Raw genomic sequence first — 25,404 nt, forward strand, 5'->3', positions numbered from 1 at the left:
TGGAGATTGGTGGGGCTGGAGAGGATGTCTGGAGAGAGGTCAAGGGCATGGTGATCTCTACCTGGAAGCTCTGCTGGGCTCTCCTAGGACCCAAAGGAGCAGGGGTGCTGAAGCAGGGAGCAGGGGAAGCTGTGGGGACAGTCTCCCTGTCCCTGAGAAGGGGTGGTGGCCTGGGAAGGCAGTGAGCTCCCCGTCCTGGGGGGTATGAGCAGGGGCCATATGGCGCTACATGGGGTTCTGAAGTTCCTCTCTGTCCCTTCAGCCTGAGCATCTGTGCTGCGGTTGTGTTCCAGCCATGGATGCCCACCCGAGGGAGATGGTGCCTCTCGTGGGCAGAATAGCTACTCTCCCCAGTGGGAACACTGCCATCCTGCAGGAGAAGAGACCGGCAGAGATCACCCCCACCAAGAAGAGGTAGGACCGGCAGGCTCGGGCCTGGGTGCTGCGCTGTGAGGGGCACAGGAGGAGCCTGGCACCCACCTTCAGGGACCCCTTGCCTGGGGCGGACCTGAGAATCTCAGTCTCATCTGGCGTGGCCTGGTGCCCAGCCAGGTATAATGGGGGGTGTAGGGGGGACAGCACTGCATACTCTGGGGCTGAGCTCGGGAGGTTAGTATGACTGGAATAATCAAGGGAGGCCTCCCTGGAGGGTCCAGGGGCACCAAGGCAGAAACATTCAGAAAGGCTCCTGGGGGAGGTGGGGAGTTGCTGGAGCCATCCTTGGGATAAGGAGCAGAAAGGTGGGTGGAAATTCCAGGTAGCAGGGACCCCCTACAGCATACATTTTTCAAGTCCACTGGGGGCTTTCATATCCACTGGGTGCTTAGCCAGGTAATTCGGGCTCTCCAACCCCACCTGTGTAAGGGGGACACCAGCCACGGCACCAGCCCATAGAGTAACAGTTAATTGCAATTGTGCCAACAACGTGCTCGGCACGGCGCATGTTGGCGCTGATAGTGTTCTGCTACCTTGAACTTTGTCTTCGTTGTTTTCGTCGTCATTGTCACGCCCCAGGGCCCCTGGGAACTGCACTGGGCTGGGACGGTTATGACCACTTCCCAGCTGAGGACACGGAGGTGGCGGGAGCAGAGAAAGTACTTCTCCGGGGTCACAGCTGTTCCCTGAGCTGCCTCCACTGCCGTCCCCGCCTCAGCCGATTCGGTGCCCCTGAAGCCTGATGCCCCTCCTTCAACCCCGCGGCGCTTCCCTTGGACCCGGGTGGGCCCCCGGGTCTAGGTTGGCCCATTTGCCCTGCCTCTTCGGCCCCGTCCCAGGCCCCTTTTTGGGCCGAGGTGAGCCTGGTGCTTTCCCTTCTCTTGATTTGAGTAGTAATTGCTGTGCACGAGGCGGGGGGCTGGGCCCAGGCTGGGGAGACTGGGACGCGAGAGAAAGAACGCCTGCCCCCGCCCACGGTGTGGATGGTGAGAGGGGCCCCAGGGAGAATGTGGGGAGAGGCCTGGTGAACTAGGCAGGGCCGGGCCTGAGGAGGGGCAGGTCTTTCTGATCCTGTGGGCAGGTCGTTGAGGAGCTGCTGTTACAGTGGATGGTGGCAGGTGGACAGGAAGGGAGAGGGCAGAGGCTTGGGGCAGGAACCAGGGAGGAATCCCATGCGACTAAAGTGCCGGGTGGGTGAGGGTGTCTTTGGGGGGATAAGTCCCACCGGGGCTGGGTCTTGGCAGTCTGTTAAGGACATTGGACAATTGGGGGTAGTGGGGAGCTGTGGAGGGATTTTGTGTGAGAGGGAGGGCATGGCAAGATTTGCATTTTAGAAGGGATATTCTGGGTGATCTGTGTGGGTGATGGATTGGAGGGGAGTCTGTTGCGACTATTGCCCAGGTGATAGGTGGTGAGCCTGGTGGTGAGGGATGGAGAAGCAGGCACAGATCAGAGAAGTATTAGGATCGTGGAGTCTGCCGGATCCACTATGGGAGGGGAGGGAGAAGGAGGACCGAGAGACATCCCCTTCCTCCGGTGGGGGGACCTGGAGGGGTGACGGGGCCATCTCTGACATGAGCACTTCAGAGGAACGGGAGCAAGGTCAGGAGGAAGCAGCCAAGTTCAGGTGTGAAATGTTGGCTGAGAGGTGCCAGAGGCTCATTCAGGTGGAAGCTCCATCCTGGAGCGCAGGAGAGAAAACTGGGTGGATGTGGCGATCAGACAGGTGTCGGGGGCCCGTGTGGGAAGCCTGGGTCTGGGAGGGCTTGTCTGGGTAGGAGCAGAGATATCCTGGATCTAAGCCACCAACGCCGCCCTCCTGCCACCTTTCCCCTCTTCCCTCCCCTCTCACTTTCCCAGGGGAGGTTTGGACCTCAGAGAAGGACTGAGGACAGAGTTTCAGGAAAATCCCAGATTCTTCTTGCAGTCGGGCTGCCCTTCTGAGCCCATCCTGGTTCATAAACTTAGTTCCAGTGTCAGCTCTGCCAATGGCCCCCGCCCAGCTAAGGGCCTGCTGTGAGGTGACCTCTGTCTCATGAATCGGTGGTCCTTTCTCCTTCCCAAGGCTCTTTGAGGGACCTCATGTGCCTACTTCTCCCCAGACCCCAAAGGTTTGGGCAACTCCCTCAGAACAGAGTATAGCACTCAGGTTTAGAAAGAAAAAGAAAAGAAAATATTATATGTCAGAAGGCAGTCCTGACCACTAAGGAAATATGTACTAACGGGGGAATTGAAGGCACCAAGAAATCTAGACTGGGGAGAAATTTTTGGACCTGGAGCTGTTTCTGAAGCATCATGCCCCTCCCTGTGAGTGGCTGCTATGGTTACCTCCCCCTGGGCGTCACCTTGCCCAGGGACACAGACACAGGCCATGAAGGCTGCAGAGGCACTGGCCTTGAAGCTCAGAGCACTTGGGCTTTTCTTTGGACAAAGTAGGAGAGATAAGCTCCTCCCCAGGCCTGAGTCTGCCTGGGGTTAGTTCTCTGCCTTCAAAGGAACAGAAATGCAGGAGGAACGGTACAGAGCTGTCTGTCTGCGCATGTGAGTTAACATCACCTAGGTGGTGGTGCCTTTCTGACTGGGTCAAAGTAGGAATAAGCAAACAGCACCCGCTGCAAGTCAGGAGCCAGGATGTCACCCGGCCAAGACCTTGCTGTCTGCTCATGCTGGTGGGTGAGATATGGCACATGCAGTGGCAAGCAGGGAAGGCATGGGACAGGCCCTCGTGGTCTAGCAGCTCCCTGTCCCAGGAGTTAGGTCCTTACATTCAGCTGGGTCCTTTCCAGCTCAGCTCTCACCATCCACCTTCACAGCCACTGAGGTCCTCCTCCCTCAGTCACAGCCCTCACCTTCCTGTTGAGGGATGCAACCTCCCAACTTTTACAGTTTAAGGGTGTGTTGGTCTGTCTGCTTATTGGTCTCTCCATCTCTCTACCTCTCTACCCACCCTAGTATTCATTCCTCAGACAGTCATCCATCCACCCATCCGTCCTTCCAACCATCCATCATCTACCTATCTATTCATCCATCCACTCATCTGTCCAACCAGCCATTCTTTTTTCCACTCATTTATCTTTCACCTGTCCATCCTTACACTCAACCATTGTTAGGTCTTCTGAGTGTCACGACAAATGTTGGGCTCTAGAGAATTAGGATGATGCAGTTGTAGTTTCTGCTGTTGAAGAACTTACAGCCAAAGGACAGTGTGTTATTGCCTAGAGCAGCGGTCCCCAACCTTTTTGGCACCAGGGACCGTTTTTGTGGAAGACAGTTTTTCCAAGGACCGGGGGGAGGATGGTTTCAGGATGATTCAAGCACATTACATTTATTGTGCACTTTATTTCTATTATTATTACATCAGCTCCACCTCAGATCATCGGGCATTAGACCCCAGGGGTTTGGGACCCCTGGTCTAGAGCAAGAAAAGCAATGGCCTCATTGTGCTATAATCTGGTCTGATCCTTGGGGCCAGTTCTTACCAACCCACTGGAACAAGAGCTTTGTGAGGGGAGGAATTTTTGTCTACTTGTTTACCACTGTATCCGCAGCTTCTAGAATAGTGCTCGGCATATTGTACATGCTCAGTAAATACTTGTTGAGTACATGCACTACTGAACCCAGATAGGTAGGGTGGGATGGAGGTCAGGGCAGGAGCTGGACCAATTGTCCTGGGGAAACACCTGCAGGTGTGGGAGTTGGGCTCTGCCTGGAGATGTCAGCAAATCTCAACCAGGATGTTTTGCCAGCAGATGTGTTTGTTAGTCGCTGGGTCAGAGCTGCCATAGTGGTGTGGTGACAACTTTGGGGTGGCAGTTCTGGGGTACTGCAGGGGTGCAGGGAAAGGTGATCTCACAAGATGACCTCTGATGCCCATTTCAGCTGGACAGTCCATAAGTAGACAGTCCTGGAGCAGCACTGGCTCCAGAGTCCAGGTCTTAAGGATCATCTAGCCCAGCCATTTTCCATCCAGGCGAGGATACTTGGTCCAGAGAAGGCCAGTGGCTGCCTGGGGTCACGCAAGAGGAGAGGCAGAGGCAGAGGCAGACTAGAACCCAGGCCTCGGGCTGCCAGCTAGGGGTTTGCTCCTCCCTTTGTCTTCTCTTTTGGAAGAATGATTTGATTTTAGGTCAAGTCAAAAGGTTCCTCTTGATAGGCAGGAGACAGGCAGGTGGGGGGGCCAACGTATCAGGGAGCCTCGCCCTCACGCCATTTATGCCCCATTCCTGGACTAGCTCTGAGCCTCCCAGGCTCGCCGGGGCCTGACTAAGAGTGAGCACTCTGTGAGGAGGGCACCCTGGACGGTGGGGCTTCAGGACACACAGGTGGACAGGCCTTGTCCCAGCTCTAATGGCCTTGCTTGGGTGTCCCCCCAGTGCACACTTCTTCCTGGATATAGAAGGGTTCGAGCCCAACCCCACTGTCACCAACAACTCTCCCCTCATCTTCTCCAAGCCCATGGACTCCAACATCCGGCAGTGGTGAGTACCGCGACCCGCCAGCCCGCCAGCCCCCCACCCCTGCCCTGGCCGAGCCCTCAGCTCCCGCGGGCGGGCAGTGACTCGCCCTGGGCCACGCAGCCAGGCCTGCTTGTGGCATACTACCATTGTCCATTTAAAAACTTGTCCCTCTCTCTGTCCTCCCCATTCCCCCATTCCCCCACCAGCCTCCTGGACAGCTGTGATGACATGGACTCCCCACAATCTCCTCAGGATGACGGGAGAGAGACCCCATTCAATCCCAACTGTCCCAGGTGAGCCTGGCCCTACGCTGCTCCGCTCCGGAGCAGCGTAGGGCAACATGAATCCCAGCGCCTCCGTCCACCCCCCAGCACTAAAGGAGGGGATTTCAGGCACCGTGACAGGCACGTGCAGACGGTGGGGCTGGCGCCGAGCCCCGCGTAGGCACAGCGGCTTTGGAGGGGTAACGGGAGACAGCGGTTGCATGTGTGGCGAGTTGGAAACATTTTCTGGCCTCAGTGCAAACCTGGCCAAGCAAGAGCAGAGGCACAAAAAGAAGTGGCTGAAGAAACACATCTTTGTGGCTGTGTCGGAGGGCTGCGTGGAAAAGCTGCTGGAGCTGCTGATGGAGCTGCAGGAGCTTTGTGAGCAGTGCCGCAGCCTGGATGTGCCTGGTCAGTGGCTGGCCCTGGCAGAGGGTGCAGGGCTGGGGGCCCTGCTCGGCTTCTGCTGTCCACCTACCCACTGCCCTCCCGCCCCGCCCTCCAGCCTTAACTGCTGGGCTGGCAACTTCGAACCTGATCCTGAGGGCAATGGGGAGCCATGGAAGGGCTTAGACAGGTGACGGTGGAGGATGGGGGTAAAACTGGAGAAGGCCGCTGTTCGGGCAGGGTTGGGACTGCAGCCGCAGGGCTGGGGAAGGGGGCACAGCTCTTCCGGGAGCGGCACTGGTGGGACTCAAGGACGTGAGGAGTGAGTCCAGGGTGGTGCCGTTTGGACTTGGGAGACTTGGTGGCTGGTGGGGCCCGAGCTGTCTTGGGGACCAGGAGAGTAGCAAGTTAAATGGAAGGGGGTGAAGTCTATTTGTAGGAAACTGGGGTGTGGGGTGGTGGCCTGGAGATTTCTGAGCTGGACAGTGGAAAGCCAGGCAGTGGGTGGGATTGTCCCCCTACCAGGGAGACGGTGCGGAAGGCAACGAGCAAAAGGTCTCTGATAAGGCTCTGGGCAGCTCACCGAGGAGGAGGAGGAGGAGGAGGAGGAGCCGGCAAGGAGGCGGGAGGAGGAAGAGCTGGACAGGGCAGAGGGGAGCGGGGAGCTCAGGGCAGGGAGCCCCATGGAGAGCCTGCGGCAGGTTCTTGAGGTCTGAGGCTGCAGCCGCCACACCCCGGCCTCCCTTCCCCCGGGCCGGGAGGGCCAAGGGCAGCCGGGCCCCCCTGTGCAGCGGCTCCATCCTGCGACCCTGCCTGCAGACTTCCTCATGCACAAGCTGACGGCCTCGGACACGGGGAAGACCTGCCTGATGAAGGCCTTGTTAAACATCAACCCCAGCACCAAGGAGACCGTGCGGATCCTGCTTGCCTTCGCTAAGGAAAACAACATCCTAGACAGGTTCATCAACGCCAAGTACACGGAGGAGGCCTACGAAGGTACCCGCCTGCGGGAGGGGCTGTGCAGACAGCGATTTCTGGCGGTGGTGGGGCACAGGCAATGCTGTCGTGGAAACCCAAAGCACTAAGTGCACCGCACGGCACCCTCCTTCATTTTGCAAACAATCTTGACCACTGGCTGCGTGCCAGGCAGTGTTTTTGGCCCCAGAACACAGGAGTGAACAAGACAGATGAAAGCTGCTCTTCTAAATAAGGAAATTTAAAAATTGATGAAAAGAAAATCACAAAAAAACAAAAGATAATGTCATCAGAAGTAACTGGGGATGGGCAGCTTTCGTGTGGATGGTCAGAGAGGTGACCTTTGACCCGAAGCCAGCACGATGAGAAGGATCCAGGACAAAGCAAGGGCGAAAGCCTGAGGTGGGCCTGAGCTTGACCGGGCTGAGTGATGGCAAGAAGGCTGGAGAGCCGGGCAGGGCCAACACATTAGTAACTATTAGTATCGTCATTATCCTCATCATCGCTAACAGCCCCATTTGGGACTCAGTTTTGTGGCTCCTCTCTTAGGTGGACTGGAGAGGGGGCAGGGAGACCAAACTCAGGATAGTGTTTCCCCACTCAGGAAGTCTGTTGTGAATAACCAGTAAGGTGTGTCTTTGAGTTTTTGGAGTCAATAAACATCCCACTAGGATCTTATGACATGCTTGTGTCAAAAACGATTGGCCCAAGAATAACTGGATGCCATCTTGTTGATATGCTGAGGGTGCTAAACATCTCAGCTTTTTGCAGGTGGGAGTCTGGCTTGGGCCCTTAACTTTTCTCGTGGGAGAAAGTAGTTTTATTTGTATTTATGTATTACCATTATTATTATTTGTTTTTGCCAGTCTGGCGGGTGAAAAATATAAACTCATTAGGTTCAAATTTTCATCTTCCCGATTACCAGTGAGTCCAAACATCTTTCATTTCCTGTATTGTCTGTGTGTATTTTCTTCTCTGTGCGGTGCTTGTTAATAATAGTTTCTCAGTTTTCTTTTAGGTTGTTTGTCTTTTTATTGATTTGTAGGAGCTCTTAATCCATTATGGACTTTTAAAAGCACATTGCCTCTTTTATACATCTCAAATATTTCCCCCAGGCTATCACTTGTCTTTTAACTTTCTTTAAGATGTCTTTTGAAATACAGAAATTTTTAATTTTTATGGAAACAAATATGTCAGTTTTTTCTTTATGGCTTCAGAATTTTGGATTTTGCTTAAGAAGGCTTAAGAGGGTTTTCCCCCCAAAAAGTTTAGTTATTAACAATTTTCCAATTTAAAAAAATGCTTAGTTCTTTGATCCACCAGGACTTTGTTTTGTTTTGTTTTTTGCGATACGCGGGCCTCTCACTGTTGGGGTCTCTCCCGCTGCGGAGCACAGGCTCTGGACGCGCAGGTTCAGCGGCCATGGCTCACGGGCCCAGCCGCTCCGCGGCACGTGGGATCTTCCCGGACCGGGGCACGAACCCGTGTCCCCTGCGTCGGCAGGCGGACTCTCAACCACTGCACCACCAGGGAAGCCCGAGGACTTTGTTTTTATGTATGGCATGTTGGCAGCCTTTTGGAAAATGCTGTTTGTGGTGTAATGTTCTGAGACACCTGGCCCCCGCACCCCCAGCCTTCTGGTCCCTTCTGTCTGGAGGCTCTGTAGGCTCCACCAACCGTGTCTATGTCCCTCCCACACCCCACTTCCTGCTGCTTCTCCCCTGTTCTGTTTCTCAGTCACCACAGTATCATCCACCCAGCACCCAGGCCAGATGCTTGGACCTTACCTGAGACAGCCCTTCTCCCCCATCCCCAACAGACCGTCCTGAGGACTCTTTCTCCCAAGGATCTTTGGGTCCATTGGATGGACAGCTCCTCACAAGTCTGGGCTCCTTCTAACACATCCTCTAATTCTGCAGCCAGAGTGCTTTGAAAATACACATGTACAAAACCCCAAACTCTGATCGTGTCGCTTCCCTGCTTCAGTGCCTTCTGTGCCTTCCCATACCCTTGAGGATAAAGTTCTAACCTCTTAACCTGGCTTATGAGGCCCTGAGTCAGCCCCATCCAGCCTGGCTAAACTTACCCGGTCCCAGTTTAGAGGCCACTCTGGGAAGGCCCCCCAACCCCTCAGGCTGTGTTAAGAGCTCCTCTGGATACCACAGACCCTGCACCTGCCCATATCATAACGCTCAATTCGCAGGGAGACTGTGAGCTTCCTGAGGACAAGAATCAAAACTGCATCCCATGTCCTGCTGTGTCCCCATCGCCTGGCTTTGGGGCACAGAGCAGATGCTCCACGAATAATCCTTGCTTCCACGCAAAAATGATTGAAGCAAAGTATGAAGCTGGGCGACACAGACCAGGCAGGCAGCTAGTATTTCTCCACGGTTCGGTGGAGGGTACAGAGGCCAGAGAGGGGAACAGGCCAGAGAGGGTGTGTCACCCCGGGTCCCAGCCTCTGAGCGCAACCGCCCACCCCTGTCCTGTCCGCAGGGCAGACGGCGCTGAACATCGCCATCGAGCGGCGGCAGGGAGACATCACCGCGGTGCTCATCGAGGCCGGCGCCGACGTCAACGCCCACGCCAAGGGCGTCTTCTTCAACCCCAAGTACCAGCACGAAGGCTTCTACTTCGGTGGGCGCCGTCGCCCCGGGTTGGAGTCCGGGGGCGAGAGGGGCGGAGGGCGAGGCGGGGCTTCTGCCCGTAGAAGAGCTAGCAGGCAGAGGAGAGCCCACGCTGCCAATCTCTGCTGGCTCAGTTGTGTCCGAGGCCCTGGAGGACAGAGCCGGGACCAGGGAGGCGGCAGGGGCAGATCCACCTGCACAGGACCGCCAGGCTGGAGACCGGCACTTGGGAGGAGGGGGAGCCTGCACTGGGGGAGTGTCACCTGGTGGTGTTAGAGGACACACGGACATTCACCTGAGCAGCCCCCTGTAGGGAACATAGACCTGGGAGGGAGAGCAAGGAGAGAGCCCTAGCTGACAAAGAGCAGACAGGTTCTGAGAAGGGAAATGACTTGCCCCAGTGTAGTAAGGAGCGATGTAGGCGTCCTGCCTGCCAGTTCTGGCCTCTGTGCCCTGTGTACAGAGCCTCTCAGGACCGCAAACAGGAGTCAAAAGTAAGAGGACAAAACTTCCCTGACTGACACTTTAGGGAGTCCAAAAGCAATTGGCGTTAGGCCATCCCGGGTGAAAAAAATATATTTTTAATGTGTAATTTAGATACAGTGAAGTTCACCTATTTTAATGTACACTTCTGTTCATTTCCACAAATGCGTACAGTTGTATAACCATCACTGTGATCAGGACAGGGGACAAACAGCTCCATCACACCAAAAAATTGCCTGGTACAACTTTGTAGTTAACTCCTCCTCCTTGCCCAGGCCCTGACTGATGGCCACTGACCTGTTTTCTCTTCTGGATGGTTTTTTAGTCAGCAGGACTAGATGGGTCTGGGTGGCCTTGAGGACAGGGCCTTGTCCAGTCAGACCTGGCTGGGAAACATCTATCGGGTGGGATGAAGAGAGGTGACAGGATGGAGACTCGGGGGGGAAGCAGCAGGAGACCTGATGTCCAGCCCTGGTTCTGTCCCCGGTTTGCTGTGTGACCAAGTGTGAGTCACTTGCCTTCTCTTTTCTCAACTAACATTGATTGTTTACTATATATACCAGGCATTGTTCTAGGTATTTGAAATATATCTGTGAACAAAACCAAGATCTCTACCCTCATGGAACTTGCAGTCTAGATGGGAGAGAGACCATCAATAATGGATATAATAAATAAGAATGTTATGTGATATGTTAGAAAATAACAAGTGCTATTGAAAAAAATAAAAAGTAAAGCAGGGGGGACTTCCCTGGTGGTGCAGTGGTTAAGAATCTGCCTGCCAATGCAGGGACAAGGGTGCGATCCCTGGTCCGGGAAGATCCCACATGCCGCGGAGCAGCTAAGCCTGTGTGCCACGACTACTGAGCCTGCGCTCTAGAGCCTGCGAGCCACAACTGCTGAGCCCGTGTGCCACAACTACTGAAGCCCGCGCGCCTAGAGCCCGTGCTCCGCAGCAAGAGAAGCCACCGCGATGAGAAGCTCGCGCACCTCAACGAAGAGTAGCCCTGGTTCACGGCAACTAGAGAAATCCCGTGAGCAGCAACGAAGACCCAAAGCAGCCAAAAATAAAATAAATAAAATAAAATAATAAATAAGTAAAATTAAAAAAAAAAATGACAGCTCAAAAAAAAAAAGTAGTAAAGCAGGGGAAGGAGATCAGGAATTCTGGGACAGGAAGGAGCTGAGTTTCAATTTTAAAAGGGCAGTTAGGGTGAATGATTCATTGAAAAGGTGACATTAGAGCAAAGACTCACAGGTGGTGAGGTAGGGAGTGATGCAGGTATCTAAGGAACAGCGCTACTGGAAGAGGGAACAGTCTGTGCAAAGCCCCTGAGGTAGAAAAGTGCCTGTGTGTGCTCGAGGAAAAGGAAGAAGGCCATTGTGGCTGGAGGGGAGTGAGTGAGGGGGAGAGGAGGAGATGATGTCAGAAGATGTAGGGCCTTGTAGGCTGTCATTGGAATTTGAGCTTTTGTTCTGGGTGAGGTGAGCCTTATGTATTAAAAGGATCAGTCTGGCTTCTGTGTTAAGGAGAGTGTTGGAGGGCCAGGGTAGTAGCAGGGAGACCCGTTAGGAGTTTGTTGCAATGATCCAGCTTCAGTCTCCCACTCCTGCTGAGATGGGCAGGATAAGCCCCATTTCGAGAACTTGGGGAATCACTGCTCTGGTCCGGGAGAGAACCTGTGCTCCCCCTCCCCCAGGCGAGACACCCCTGGCCCTGGCAGCCTGCACCAACCAGCCCGAGATTGTGCAGCTGCTGATGGACAACAAGCAGACAGACATCACCTCGCAGGACTCACGGGGAAACAACATCCTCCATGCTCTGGTGACGGTGGCTGAGGACTTCAAGACGCAGAATGACTTCGTCAATCACATGTACGACATGATCCTGCTGAGGAGCGGCAACTGGGAGCTGGAGACCATGCGCAACAATGACGGCCTCACGCCGCTGCAGCTGGCCGCCAAGATGGGCAAGGCCGAGGTGGGTGAGGCCTGGGGGCAGGCGGGAGGGCGGGAGGCACGCTCCCCGGGGGCCCTTCTGAGTGACCGACTGCACGTAACGGGCCACGGACAGGCAGCACACGGGCGCACCCTCTGGACTTCAGGCCCTAACATTCTGTGTCTCTGTCTCCGGCCCTGGGACCCCCTTGCCGGGGCCAGAGTGGAGGAGTCTTGAGGCTGCGGTGACTCATGCTTTGTGGCTGAGGATTCCTGCGTGGTGAGGCACCCAAGTGGAGGCTGAGTGTCTGACCCTGGGGGCCTTCAGCCACTTACGAGGACGGGAGTCCCCGAATGTCTGCTCTGGATCCAGAGCCAGTTGGCTGCTGCCGCCCCCTGACGCTGGAGAGACCCCAGCCTGTCTGTCAGGTTGCAACATTGAGCCAAGTCCCCAGCAGAGTATGTGGCTGCTCGTGGCTCTTTGTGCCCTCGTGATGTGGCCGAGGAACTCAGGTTAACTGGGAGCTTGGTGAAGACGCAGCTGGGGGGGGCTCCCATCTCTATCTGTGGTTGGAGCCACGGCTTGGTCTGGTTTCAAGGTCAGGACTCATCATGGCAAAGCTGCCCCCCGAGCGTCCACATCTTGAGCCCTGGGAGGGGACCATGGCTCCTGGGAGGCTGCAGGAGGGCACTGGGTAGGGTGGGGACTGTGGAGCCATCACAGCTGTGCCAACCTCGGGCAACTGATGAGGGAGGTGGTGCCCTGAGGGCCTTGGGTCCCGTCCCAGCGCTCAGGGCTGGTGCCCACAAGGGACCTTTTCATTCTCTTGTGGGAGGAGGAAGGGATGCAGAACAGCTTTGACAGAGGAGGAATTGTGTGCCTGCCTCCCCCATCTCCTGCCCACCCCAAGGACACAGCTTCCTGGGGGCTTTGAGGAGAGTCAGACTGTGGTCACAAGTCGGAACTTTCTCCAAGGACCGCTATGCCATGTGTTTGTCCCTGGGGAGAGGGCCCAGGGATGAAGCTTCCTGCATGGAGCATGGCCCCCTGACCCCTGGTTCCCTAGAGGATAATGTGTCCTTCCACCCACACCCACCACCTCTTGCCAGTCTTGGGAAGTCGCCTGCACCCTTCCTGGCCCCTTCTCTCCTTCATTCAGTGTTCTTTGGAAACTTTTCCGGATGCTGCCCAAGTTGGCCACTATGCTGGGAGCAGAGGGTGCAGTCATACTTGAGACACAGACCATGTCCTCGGGCTCTTGTAGCCTGCGGGGCAGAAAGGGGAGACGTGCCTTATCCCTAGGAGCTCCCCGCCTGGGCTGTAGAGACTAGGCTCCTGTGCGAGATGAGATGGGAACCCCACTGGGTCACATGAGATCAGGGCTCTGACGCTGTCCTCCCCGTTAGGACCCTCCTCCTGGGCCTTGGGTTGGTGCCCCTACCTTATTGTACCCAGGGCTCGCTTTCAGGAACTAGTGAGCTCTCCATCTTGCCTGCACTTTGGAACCACCCAGGAAGCTTTACACGATGCAGATTCCCGAGTCCCACCTCCAGAGATTTGGATTGAGTTAGTCAGTGGTGTGGGAATTCTAAATGTTCCCCAGTGACCCTAACATGTAGCAGAGAGCAAGCTCGCTGACCTAGAGAGTGGGTCCCACGGGCCTCTCTGAAAGGCTGGTGTCATGCATCACCCCCTGACTGGCCAGAGCAGTGAGCCTCAACTGGCAGGGTCTTGACTGAGGGTGGGATGGGGAAGCTGGAGAAACTTCCAGCTGCTTCTCAAGTCCAGGCCAAACAGAAATTATTTCTCGAAATTGTCAGTTCCTGGATTCTTCCCGGAACAGACTCCCCGGCTGGTGCAAGGATTTGTGAGCTGATCGTGCAGCCCTCTGAATCGTGCAGAAGGCCTTCACGCCTCTTGTCTCTGTTTTTCACCATGCCTGGTGTGACAGGCAGCTCAGCGAGCTTTGTGCCCATCCCACAGATAAAGCCGGGGCCGGGGCTCACAGTGACAGGCACTCGGCCCGACTCAATCCACCCCTGGTGGGAGCCTCTTCCCAGGCCCTGTCTGCCTTGGGCAGGCCCAGCGGTCTTCGCCCCAAACCCTGTCCAGCGGCTGATGGTTGTTACTCCTCCTGTCCCCAGATCCTGAAGTACATCCTCAGCCGTGAGATCAAGGAGAAGCGGCTCCGGAGCCTGTCCAGGAAGTTCACCGACTGGGCCTACGGGCCAGTTTCGTCCTCGCTCTATGACCTCACCAACGTGGACACCATGACCGACAACTCGGTGCTGAAAATCATCGTCTACAACACCAACATCGATGTGGGTCTCCCGGGTGGGCTGGGGAAGGTCAGGGGGTAGCAGGCTGGGCCCCAGGTCAGGGAGGCCCTGGGAAGACCCCTTGCTACTAGCCAGACATGTCTGCAGCCCCCATTCCTTAGCCTTAGTGGGCGGGGCCTGGGGTGGGCGCTGGGGCCACCTGTTCCCAGCTGACCTTGTGATGGGGGTCTCCTGGCCCCATAATCCTGGGCAGGGTTGGGGGGGTGTAGATCTTCTCCATCTTGTTTCCCCCCAACTCCTTCTATTGGTTCCATATGGTCAGGCTTAGAATCCCATCTTCCCCCAAACCTGGCCCCAAATAAGGGTCAGGGAGTACACAGTTTGAGCAATCAGGGAGGACTTTCTGGAGGAGGCATAGCTGGGAAGTCAGTGAGGTTGAAGGAGAAAAGAGAAGATCAGCAGCGGGAAGTTTTTGGCTCTTGGAGGAAAGTGAGGCAACACATCTTTCACATTTTACCAAGAGTTGTGCTTCCCAGAGCCTGCCTTGCTCAGGATCTCCCCGGCCCTCACAGCAGCCTGACTGGTAGGGCAGGAATTGAGATCAGTTTTACTGATGAGGAGGCTGAGGCCCAGAGAGAGTCAGGGGTTTTCCTAGGGTCACACAGTGAAGGAGGGCCCAGGAGGGGCCAGACCCCAGTCGTGGCCCTGGCCTCCCTTCTAGCCCTCCCTCCCCACCGTGCCTCAGATCCTCTTGGCAAAAGCACCAAGCGCTGTGGCGTTCGGTTGCTGTCTGGGTGCGCTGGAACGGAGCCTCAGGAGCTAGACATTACCCTCCCAACATTTCCAGCCAAACCAGTTCATTGCCCGCTTCTGCCAGGGGCAGTGCTGACTCAGACCTTCCTTTGAAATGAGGGCCCTCCGAAAATGGTCCCTTCCTCTCTCTCATCCCCATGGTGACTGGTGCCGTTCTACCCCCAGAACCGGCATGATATGCTGACCCTGGAGCCCCTGCACACGCTGCTGCATATGAAGTGGAAGAAGTTTGCCCGGTACATGTTCTTCCTGTCCTTCTGCTCCTATTTCTTCTACAACATCACCCTGACCTTCATCTCTTACTACCTCCCCCGGGAGGAGGAGGTAAGTGGGCCCCTTGAAGTGGGGGATGGGTTGGTCAGCACTGCAGGACCCTGGAGCCACCCTATGTGCATATGGGGAAACTGAGGCCCAGAGATGCCAAGAGATGCGCGTGGGGTCCCCCAGTTTTCATGCTTCAACAGTGTCTTGGACACTGAATACGTCGCCAGCGCCTGGTTGAGCTCAACCCCAGGTGCTCAGCCCCAGGCTGACCCCTGCTGGGGGAGGGCTGCAGAATTAGGAGCCCCAGGCCCTGCCCAGCCTCCAGGTCTAAATCTGGAGCTGGTTGGGTGTTTTTGCTGTGAGGGCCATGGGAGGAAATGGGAGGAGGTGGAAGTCACTTGGAGAAGCATTCCCAGCACTCTGGGTCTCGGTTCCCCATCCATTACACGAGGCACGGAGTCTTGGCTTTAACTGTGTTAGGAGGCCCTGTGAGTGTCTGGATACAGATGGAACAGATTAATGCCAAGAGGTGTGAGGGGGTTGTTAGCATGGATCGGATCGTGCTTCCCACCGCAGAATTCTGGGTTTCCACTCTGGGCGGGGGAGGCAGGGGCCGGGGGCTGCAGTTCCTTTTTGGCCCCGTACAGAGATCCGGCTTCGTGCTGGCCTCTGGCCCAGCTCGAGGGTTGGGCACGTGTATGTGCATGGTCCCCCCGGAGGTGGCGCTACCCCTACCTTCCTCACTCCCCATCCTGCACCCATCCATTCCTCTCCCTTCCTCCCCAGGCCCTGCCACGCCCCTTGGCCCTCACATACAAGATGGGGTGCCTGCAGCTCTTAGGAAGCATGTTTGTGCTCATCTGGGCCACGTGCATTTCTGTGAAAGAGGTGAGTAGGTCACCAAGCCCTCCTGGCATGCCCTGTGAGGCAGGCAGGGTGACAGCAAGCTCTGCTACTACTGCTGGGAGACTTTGGGGAGGCATTTCCTTTTTAACCTTTAGATTTACATAAACAAGCAAGCTTATCCTACCTACTTTATCTATCCATTCCTCCATCCATCTGTCCATCTATCTGCCATTTATCTACACTCCCAGCCACTCAGTGTCCCATCTTCCCTGCCCCTCCATCCACCCATCCAATCACCTGTCCTCTCTCATCAACCCAGCCACTCATTCATCCATTTCAACACCCACTCATCCTTACCCACTGTCCTTCCATCCTTCATCCAACCATCTTCCCATCTGTTTGTCAGTCGATCTACCCGTTCATCCATCCAACCGATGAATCAGCAGGTATATTCTGAACACCTTCAATGTGGGGCTCTGGAGGAGATGATAGGGATGGAGGGAATCTGCCCTCTTTGAGTTCATAGTCTGATAGGGATTTCAGCTGGACGCAAATCGCTAGATTTTAACATGGACTGTGAAAAGACCTGATGTTGGGTTCAGACCCGTGCTCAGAGGAAGAGAGGTGACTCTTATTGGCGGGGGTGGGGAGGGGGGCCAGGAAGGCTTGAAGGCAGAGATGGCACTTACTCTGCTAGGGGAGGGTTGGCATGAGGACACTGGGGAGAAGGTGTCACAGGACAGGTGTGGGGAACAGCATGAACAAAGGCTCAGAGGCTGGAAAGCTAGGCCATATTTGGGGAATGGCAGGTAACCGTATGGTTGTGCTGCTTTGTGGGTTCTGGGGTGATTACGGGGGTGAGGGTAAGAGATGCGAGAAGATCAGGGGGAGCATCCACTCTTACCCTGGGGTTGCCTCTGTCCCCCAGGCACAAGTGCCCTTCCATATCCCTCACCTGGGCTCTGGCTGGGCCTTCACATACTTCCCTGTGTCTGAGTCTCAGTCCTGGGGAAATGCCCCCCCTCCCCCAGATCCTCCAGCGAGGGGCATGAAGAGGGGGCAGCTTTTCTTTCCTTTCTGGCCTCAGGGCATCGCGATCTTCCTGCTGAGACCATCAGATCTGCAGTCCATCCTCTCGGATGCCTGGTTTCACTTTGTCTTGTAAGTAGGTCTGTCCCCTTGGTCACCACCTCACAGGCAAGGCTAAAGTCCTGTATGATGGCTGCTGTGTCCCTGTGCAACAGCCACCCTACCGTGTCACCCCGTCCCTGTCATTTTGCCAAGTCACACGGCCGGGGACCTCCTCTCTCCTTTCTGGTAAGAGAGGCACATAGATGCCCATGGAGAGGACCAGAAAATGCTAGGACAGTGCCCACCATTCGGTTGCAGGGATAGCTGACTGCACCCTGCCACAGAGCCCTGGGCGGCAGCCAGCACAGAGAAGGCGTGTTTATTTTTAATGAAGGGACATTCCAGGCCAGTTCCTCCTGGCTGTCGTTTTGGACCCTGGCAGGTCAGGGCTGGAAGGTACTTGAGAAATCATTGAGTCTCATCTTTAGGCATGAAAACTGAGGCTCAGAGAAGGGAAGTGAGTCACGTAGAGTCAGGCGGAGCTTCAGTCATGAAGCTCAAGCCAGCCCAGTTTCCCAGTCAGCCTCATCCCAAGCTTGTGCAGGGTTGACTACCGTAGGCTGTAGCCAGAAAGCTCAGCTCAGCAGCCTCTCTGAATGAGGTCATGTGCAGAGGATTACGTAACCCCTGTCTCTAAATAAAAGGAGGATTATGTAACCCCTGTCATGTGCAGAGGATTACGTAACCCCTGTCTCTAAATAAATAATGGAAAAGGATCTGCAGCTTGAGATAAAGAACGTTAGGCTCCGTGGCTCTGTAGACCCCACCAAAGGCCCTCTTCTGAGCATTTGGGAGGCTGGGTCTATAAGAACTCGAATCTTGGCCTGATGTTTCCAAATACTTATTAACAGCTTTATTAAGTATGTACCTGCCTTCCAGAAGCATGAGCTAAGTTCTTCATCTCTTTGGGCAGGTGGGGCCCCCTGATACTGCAGTGAATGAATAGGCCAGGTGCAGCACCGCCCAGGGTGCAAGTCATATATGAGTCTGTCACCTTGGAGAAACCGTGACGATTCCAGAGAAAAATCCATTTGTACAGCCACCGGCTTTGGCACAGACAGAAGGCACCAGTGCCACGTCCTGTTCTTCTGCTTCTTCGTTGTTTTCTTGGTGTAGAGGGACGTGTAAACATGCTTCCTCACTTCAGTCCCGAATGCCCTGCTCACCCAAACCTTTGCTTTTGACTGCACAAGAAAATCAAAATTGCCTGTGTCCTAACTTTAACTAGTTAGATATTCTGTAATCGTGGAGACTACCTGATGTTATGAGCAAGAGAGGGTTTCTATCCAGATGTCTGCATAACTGATGGTGTTACACACTGTTTAGGAGTAGATTTTGATCTTGTATGTTTGGTACATATAGCACTTTAAACATTTCAAATTGTGGTATAATACACGTAACACGAAAGTTAAACCATCTTAACCATTTTAAGTGTACAGTTCAGGACTGTTAAGTACATTCGCCTTGCTGCACAATCTCCTTTTCGCAGACCTATTATATAGCATGTATTGTAGTTTTTTAAAGGATTTTTCAAAATAGGTTATGGGGGACTTTTGTTATGATTGACTTTTGAGTATAGATGTCAGCTTTTGTCATTTTGGTTAAAAATGCAATCATTCACCGCATCCTCAGTCTACCCCAGTGTACCCCAACCTATGTGGGGGTCAGAAATCACATGGGTGATTTAAAAAACATACAGCCTCCTGGGCAGCAGCCTGGGCCTTCTGAACCAGAACCTCCTGGGCCCTGGGGATCTTTATCTTTAAAACGTCCTTGTCAACTGCAACCAGCGCTGTCTTGCATCTAGCAATGCAGTCTGCAAGGCTGGATCTTAGACGTGGTCCAGCAGATCTGGGGCAGACTTAACTGTCTCTTCAGCACCAGCCACCAGGATAACCTTTCAGGATTTAAGGGAGGTTGGAGGATTTGGACATCTTTGCCCTGATACCAAGAAGTAAGTAAGGCCCTTGTCTCCTGTGTCTCCTGAACAGTTTTGTCCAAGCTGTGCTTGTGGTACTGTCTGTCTTCTTGTACTTGTTTGGCTACAAAGAGTACCTCGCCTGCTTCGTGCTGGCCATGGCCCTGGGCTGGGCGAACATGCTCTACTACACGCGGGGTTTCCAGTCCATGGGCATGTACAGCGTCATGATCCAGAAGGTGTGTTGGGGCTGCTGAGCGTCAGAGATGGGCAGGGAGGGCTTTCCGAGAAGGCCCATTTATCAGATGGGGAAATTGAGGTCTGGAGAGGAAAAAAGACTGGCCCAAGAGACAGGCCACTGCTCTTTCTCCAAAACACCGTGGTCTCCCTTTGCCTTTGGTCAGGCTCTCTAGGAGGGAAAATATGTATATATAATATGTTATATATATGCACGTAGATATGTTTATTATATATGTTTACCATATAAAGGATGTGCAGCACACACGTTACAAACAATAATAAAATATACAATGCCTTTTGCTGTAAATTCCACGTGGCTAGTTGAGTCTCACTGAATAATTTGTTGATTTTGGTTGAACTCGTATCTGTTTGCCAACCTATGGTTGCAATTGACAAGTGAGTGTTGTGCCAGCATAAATGCTGATATTTTCCTCCACTTTAAGGAGTAAGATGAAAGGGAAACAATGAAGACTTGTGTTGAAACTGCATTTGTTTGTCAGTGATGCTGAGCCATTTCTCTGCTGAATTGGATAATAGTTTTCAAATACCAGAGGAATATTTCATCAACGTTTTTGTGCTATTCCCACTATAACAGCTTACAGATGGACACATTTTTAAAGTTTAATCTGCCTTGACATTTTGTCCATCGTTGTCTTAAGTCTAGATCTAGATGATCAACAATCTCTGATTTGCAGCTTTTACCAGTTTCCATGATGTAAATATTCCCACCATGGCTGACTTCCAGCTACCAATGCGATGTCAGTGAATACAGAATTGGGAAGGGATGCACAGCAACGCACCATTACATAGTGTTTCCACCACATGGCTACGATAGAAATAAATAGCCTTAAAAGCCTAGATAATTATAAAATGTAGTAAAGTCACTCGGAAGTGATGAGTTTTGAACATCTATTATCTTTGTTTCTGATGCAATTTATTTAGTTATAAGTTTACACAATTTAATTCTTAGTCGTGGCTGTGATTAACAACGAGCTCAGAAAATTCGTGAAAGTGAGACAATCAGCTCTCGTGGGCCGGCGTGAGCTCGGCCCGGCGCACTGTGGCACCCAGGAAGTGTGAGGGTTCCAGATGTGAGTTTCTACGAGGAAAGGTGCTCATGCGCAGCCTGAATCAGCAGGGACAGAAACAGACTGTGTTCTAGGAGGGAGGAGGGCGGAGAGCGGGAACAGAAGAGAAGTCTTTCTGGAGGAGGTGGGCCCAGCGCTGAGCCGTGGAGACAGCATCAGGAGGACCTGGTGAGGGTCACAGAAGAGTGGCCCGAATGAGGGCATGGTTAGAGTGCGAACCCGGGAGAGGGTGGGAAGCAGTCAGGAAATCAATGAATAATGAATATGTGCTCAAACCTTACCCCTGAATTGCGTTTCTTTCTTTGTAGGTCATTTTGCATGATGTTCTGAAGTTCTTGTTTGTATATATCGTGTTCTTACTTGGATTTGGAGTAGGTAATTGATTTATAAATAATAGTAACTCCCTCATTTGTGAAACACTTTATACAGATGTCAGCAAGACATAGCACACATAGCACACAGACGCCTCAGCAACAGTTATATCGGCCACCGGTGGAACGCTTTCCGTGGTTAGCATTTCTTATCTCTTTACTTCTCGTGACATCTTGACCAAAGGGGAGTCATCATCATCATCATCCCTGACCACAAATAAGGGCACTGAGGCTTAGAGACTCCAGGATCTGAACTGGTTGCTTTTATCCAACCACCCTGTGTGGCAGGCCTCCCACCTTTACATCCATCATCATATGCGGCTCTCACAGCCTCAGATAGGCTTGGCAGGTTTTCGGCCCCATTTTACAAACGGAGAAGTCTGCAGAAATTTGATTGATGGTCTTTGAAAAATAGGAGTAGAGTAATGCATTGAGACAACCTCCTTTGGCCCTCCACATCACATTACTGTCATAGTTTGCTGCAGATATATCTGTGAGAGCCTCTGGTCTGCTGGGACCAGGGATGGGAAACCGCTCTTGAACACCTCACCATTTACACCTAGAGACTGTCATACAGAGTGGAGTAAGTCAGAAAGAGAAAAACAAATATCGTTTATTAACGCATATATGTGGAATCTGAAGAAATTGGTATAGATGATCTTATTTACAAAGCAGAAATAGAGACACAGATGTAGAGAATACACATATGGACACCAAGGGGAAAAGGGGGGGTTGGAATGAATTGGGAGATTGGGATTGACATATATACATTACTGATACTCTGTATAAAATAGATAACTAATGAGAACCTACTGTATAGCACAGGGAACTCTACTCAGTGCTCTGTGGTGACTTAAATGACAAGGAAATCCAGAAAAGAGGGGATGTGTGTATACATATAGCTGATTCACTTTGCTGTACAGTATAAACTAACACAATATGGTAAAGCAACTGTACTCCGATAAAAAAAAAAAAAACACCTCTCCATTTACAACAGAGGGAACAGCATAACCTGATTTTATTTCTAACCTCTGCATAAAGAGATATCATTTTATTTTCCCAAGCCAGTTTTTTTTCCCCTAGTTATCATTGGCATTTGAAGTTAGGCAGCTGTTCCCACCTGTCTGGTACCTTTTCTGGGTCACAGTTTGCTTATTTATTTGCTCCTTCACTCGTTTGTTTATTCATCCATCCATTTCCTCCCTGATTAATTTGATCATTCATTCATTCATCCATCCGTCCATTCATTCAGTAATGAGCCACTGCTGTAGTGCGTTGGGAAGAAGAGAAGAAAGAGTCCCAGGCCTTGACCAGAGGTCTTGCCACAGAGCATTAGGAAGAGACTCAGGACTTCCCAGTCTTGGGGGAGACAACCCAAGCTACAGGAAGTTGGGAGCTCAAAGCCTGGTTGAGGAGCCAGGGACACACAGATTATAGATTGTAATTATCAACTGTGCAAGCCCATGATAGATCAAGGGCTGAATGGTGGGGTAGAGAGAAGAGTTTGGGCTTTGTTAGGCAGAAAGGGCTTTCTGCCCTTTCTGTCAAGGCAGAGCACCAGCCTGATGAAGTTTCCGGAGGAGCTGAGGCTGGAGATGTAATTTACATAGCCGGAGAGAAGGAGGCAGCAGGCCCGCAGTCTGTGTGTGTGGGCATAGGTGTACATGCAGGCATGCACGAGTTTATTGGGTAATTAACCAGACAGAGAGGCTGCAGAGAACACCCTGTTATGTCTTCCCAGCCCTGGCCTCGCTGATCGAGAAGCGTTCCAAGGTCAACGAGGACTACAGCTCCTATGGCAGCTTCAACGACACCGTGCTGGAACTCTTCAAGCTCACCATAGGCCTGGGTGACCTGAAAATCCAGCAGAACTCCAAGTACCCCATCCTCTTCCTGTTCCTGCTCATCACCTATGTCACCCTCACCTTCGTCCTCCTCCTCAATATGCTCATTGCCCTGATGGGGGAGACTGTGGAGAACATCTCCAAGGAGAGTGAGCGCATCTGGCGCCTACAGGTGACCTTGGCAGAGTCATTCTATGGGAGCCCTCGTGGGGACTCAGTCCAGCACATGGCACCAGTGGATCTGGGGTGGGGCCTGGAAATCTGCATAAGCTCCCTGTGCTTGGCCAGGTTTGAGGAAGCTAGGTTTCTGGCGTATAAGGTCTAGGGAGTGTGGCTGGACAACAGCATGTGTGAGAGGAACTCAGGCTCATGGGTGTGCTCTGCTCAGTGTCAGTGGTGTGATATGTGGATGTTGAAGCGTGGCCTTAGGTTGCATTAAGAGGAGTAGGTATAGGACAATGTCCTTAGGTATAAGACAATGGAGGTGACAATTCTGCTCTTCTCCAATACTCCTCACATGCTATGGGCCTTACACACTGAGGACATTAACCCACAGGGTGATCCAGAGGTAGTGACCAGGCATGTTATACTTCTTACGTAAATGGTGTAAGAAGAGCATGACGGTTCCTTCAGATATCTGCAGAGCTACTTGTGAAAGGGGGAGCAAGCTTCCTTCTGTGGTCCAAGAGGCAGAAATGAGGTATATGGGGCAACAACAGGGAAAAAAGCTTTGATTTGACACAAGGAACTTACTAATGATTAGGGCCTTCTTAATTGGATTGTTGCTAATATTCAGGAGAGATTGGACAAATTATTGCCTGGAAAATTGCTGAGGGGACTCTAAGCCTGACATGGGGCTAGGACCGCATGATGTCCTCCCGGAAACTCCCTTCCTGGTGGGATCCCAGGATCCTAACATTTTCAGTTAGGCAGCTCTGGACTTCCAGAAACATTGTTTATGTGATGTTTAAAACAATTTGAACACCTTTCCCAAACTTACTGGGTGTTCATTTTTGAATTCTGTAGGTTAGCCAGATCCTCGGGATCTATGCATTAAGCATTCCATGCCGGTGGAGTGGGCTGTTTGGTGGTGTGTGCACGTGTGTATATGTGTGTGTGCGCACGCGTGTGGGCTCATCCACGCTCACACGGAGCCGTGCTCCTGGGCTGGCTCCTGAGAGACGCACTTAGGCTCGTTTATGTCCCCAGAGAGCCAGGACGATCTTGGAGTTCGAGAAAATGTTACCAGCATGGCTGAGGAGCAGATTCCAGATGGGAGAGCTGTGTAAAGTGGCAGAGCAAGATTTCCGACTGTGTTTGCGGTAACAAAGGGAGACGGGCCCTTTGGTGATGCTTTTTGGGTGGGTGAAGAGAGATGAGTTGGTGAATGTTAGCAAAATGATGCTGCCATTCGTTTGCCGGACCACGGCATGGTCTGTTCTGCCTCCTCAGAAGACGGAATTTGCTCTTTCAGGGTCGCTGGCCCTGGGATAGACTTTCTAAGCCTCAGAAGGGAGGAGGAGGAGACTCTGCCCTTTTGGAGGTGCCTCCATGGCCTCCCCCTGCCCAGTGTCTGCCTTAGAAGAGATTTGCCAGACTGGCACTCTTTGTCCTTTTGAGAGGCACATTCTGTCACAGGCAAATGGAAAGTGAGACAGCTACTTCTGACAGATGTCAAGCTTTTTGATTTTTAAAAAAGTACTTGCACGTGCCCTGACCATCTTTTCTGATGGGTCTACCTCTTCCGACCCCCTGTCTGACTGCCTGACCCTGCAGACTACCTTCTTGGAGTATAATTGTACCTTGACCTACTTCTCTGACTGAAACCCCTCCCCACCTCACTCTGCCCCAGGAACCATCATTTCAACTATAATAGTTACCCTAATAAATATGTCTAATTTTGACACCCTCACTCCAGAGATGTTCTGTGAATGTGAACTTCAGCCAAACTATCGTCTCCAGTTACAATCCAGTACGTTAGACACTGCCCCCTCTTTTGGGTTCTGAACCCTGACCTTCCTCTCTTTTTATAAAAAAATTTTTGGCCACACCCCACAGCATGTGGGACCTTAGTTCTCCAACCAGGGATCAAACCCCTGCATTGGGAGGAGGAGTCTTAACCATTGGACTGCCGGGCAAGTCCCCTAACCATCTTCTCTTAGTGCAACCTTAACGCTAGCTGGACTTCACTCCCTCACATCTTCTCAGCCCGAGCCTGCCCCACTCTCCTTCCTTCCCTCCTTCTCCGTGGGCTGCCTCTCCGAGTCAGGCACAGCCCCTGCTGGCTGAAGATGTCCCCTTTACACCTCTCTGAGCTTCTGGGTCCCACACCCTGGGAGGAGACTGATGCTGTGAAGGCCTGGGAAAATGGGGATGTGGGCAGGTTTCAAGCCTTAACAACACTGATGTGACCACATGGGGCAGGAGTGCACCTGACCCCCGTGGAGGACACCCCAAACGCCGTGCTACTTGTTTGCATTTCATGAGGTGCACCTGGGGAGTAGTGAGAATGATTATCACACCCGCAGGATCAACGAGGTGAAGTGGACTGAATGGAAAACTCACGTCTCTTTCCTCAACGAAGATCCGGGGCCCGGGAGACGGACAGGTACCGCTGCTGTCAGGAAGCGTGACACCCACTCCTTTCTGACCACAGGACCCCAGGCACACCAAGTCGGAGGGCCGTGATTTTCCCCATCTGTAAAACGGGAGGGTTGAATGAATTCCTTCCAGCTCTACCGTTTTCTTTTTTTTTTTTTTTTTGGTACGCGGGCCTCTCACTGTTGGGGCCTCTCCCGTTGCGGAGCACAGGCTCCGGACGCGCAGGCTCAGCGGCCATGGCTCACGGGCCCAGCTGCTCTGCGGCATGTGGGATCTTCCCGGACCGGGGCACGAACCCGTGTCCCCTGCATTGGCAGGCGAACTCGCAACCACCGTGCCACCAGGGAAGCCCAGCTCTACCGTTTTCTAACCTGAGTTGGACTAACTGCTAAGGCAGGTTGTGGACTGAGACCTGGAGGTATAACTTGCAGAATGCTGTTTCTGTA

At 53.0% G+C, this 25,404-nt stretch overlaps 1 protein-coding gene across 8 annotated transcripts in view; it reads left to right on the forward strand.

Moving 5' to 3' along the window:
- TRPV3 (transient receptor potential cation channel subfamily V member 3) overlaps window positions 1–25,404 on the forward strand; it is a 34,098-nt gene that overhangs the window by 2,142 nt on the left and 6,552 nt on the right. For 4 of the 8 annotated variants that reach the window (XM_055090936.1, XM_055090935.1, XM_055090934.1 and 1 more), the window contains 16 exons: window positions 263–414; window positions 4,809–4,913; window positions 5,099–5,185; window positions 5,412–5,566; window positions 6,362–6,538; window positions 9,014–9,154; window positions 11,325–11,605; window positions 13,708–13,884; window positions 14,821–14,979; window positions 15,706–15,807; window positions 16,853–16,926; window positions 18,888–19,053; window positions 20,451–20,517; window positions 22,255–22,529; window positions 23,567–23,679; window positions 24,886–24,965. In XM_055090936.1, coding sequence (XP_054946911.1) covers window positions 296–414; window positions 4,809–4,913; window positions 5,099–5,185; window positions 5,412–5,566; window positions 6,362–6,538; window positions 9,014–9,154; window positions 11,325–11,605; window positions 13,708–13,884; window positions 14,821–14,979; window positions 15,706–15,807; window positions 16,853–16,926; window positions 18,888–19,053; window positions 20,451–20,517; window positions 22,255–22,529; window positions 23,567–23,679; window positions 24,886–24,965 — 2,278 coding nt within the window. In that variant the 5' untranslated portion in view covers window positions 263–295. Of the gene's footprint in view, window positions 1–262; window positions 415–435; window positions 1,293–4,808; window positions 4,914–5,098; window positions 5,186–5,411; window positions 5,567–6,361; window positions 6,539–9,013; window positions 9,155–11,324; window positions 11,606–13,707; window positions 13,885–14,820; window positions 14,980–15,705; window positions 15,808–16,852; window positions 16,927–18,887; window positions 19,054–20,450; window positions 20,518–22,254; window positions 22,530–23,566; window positions 23,680–24,885; window positions 25,047–25,404 lie in introns of those variants that run through there. The other 4 variants (XR_008619432.1, XR_008619430.1, XM_055090937.1 and 1 more) reach the window with 3 other exon arrangements.

The sequence above is a fragment of the Physeter macrocephalus genome, chromosome 14, assembly GCF_002837175.3.
Source record: "Physeter macrocephalus isolate SW-GA chromosome 14, ASM283717v5, whole genome shotgun sequence".
NCBI lineage: Eukaryota > Metazoa > Chordata > Mammalia > Artiodactyla > Physeteridae > Physeter > Physeter macrocephalus.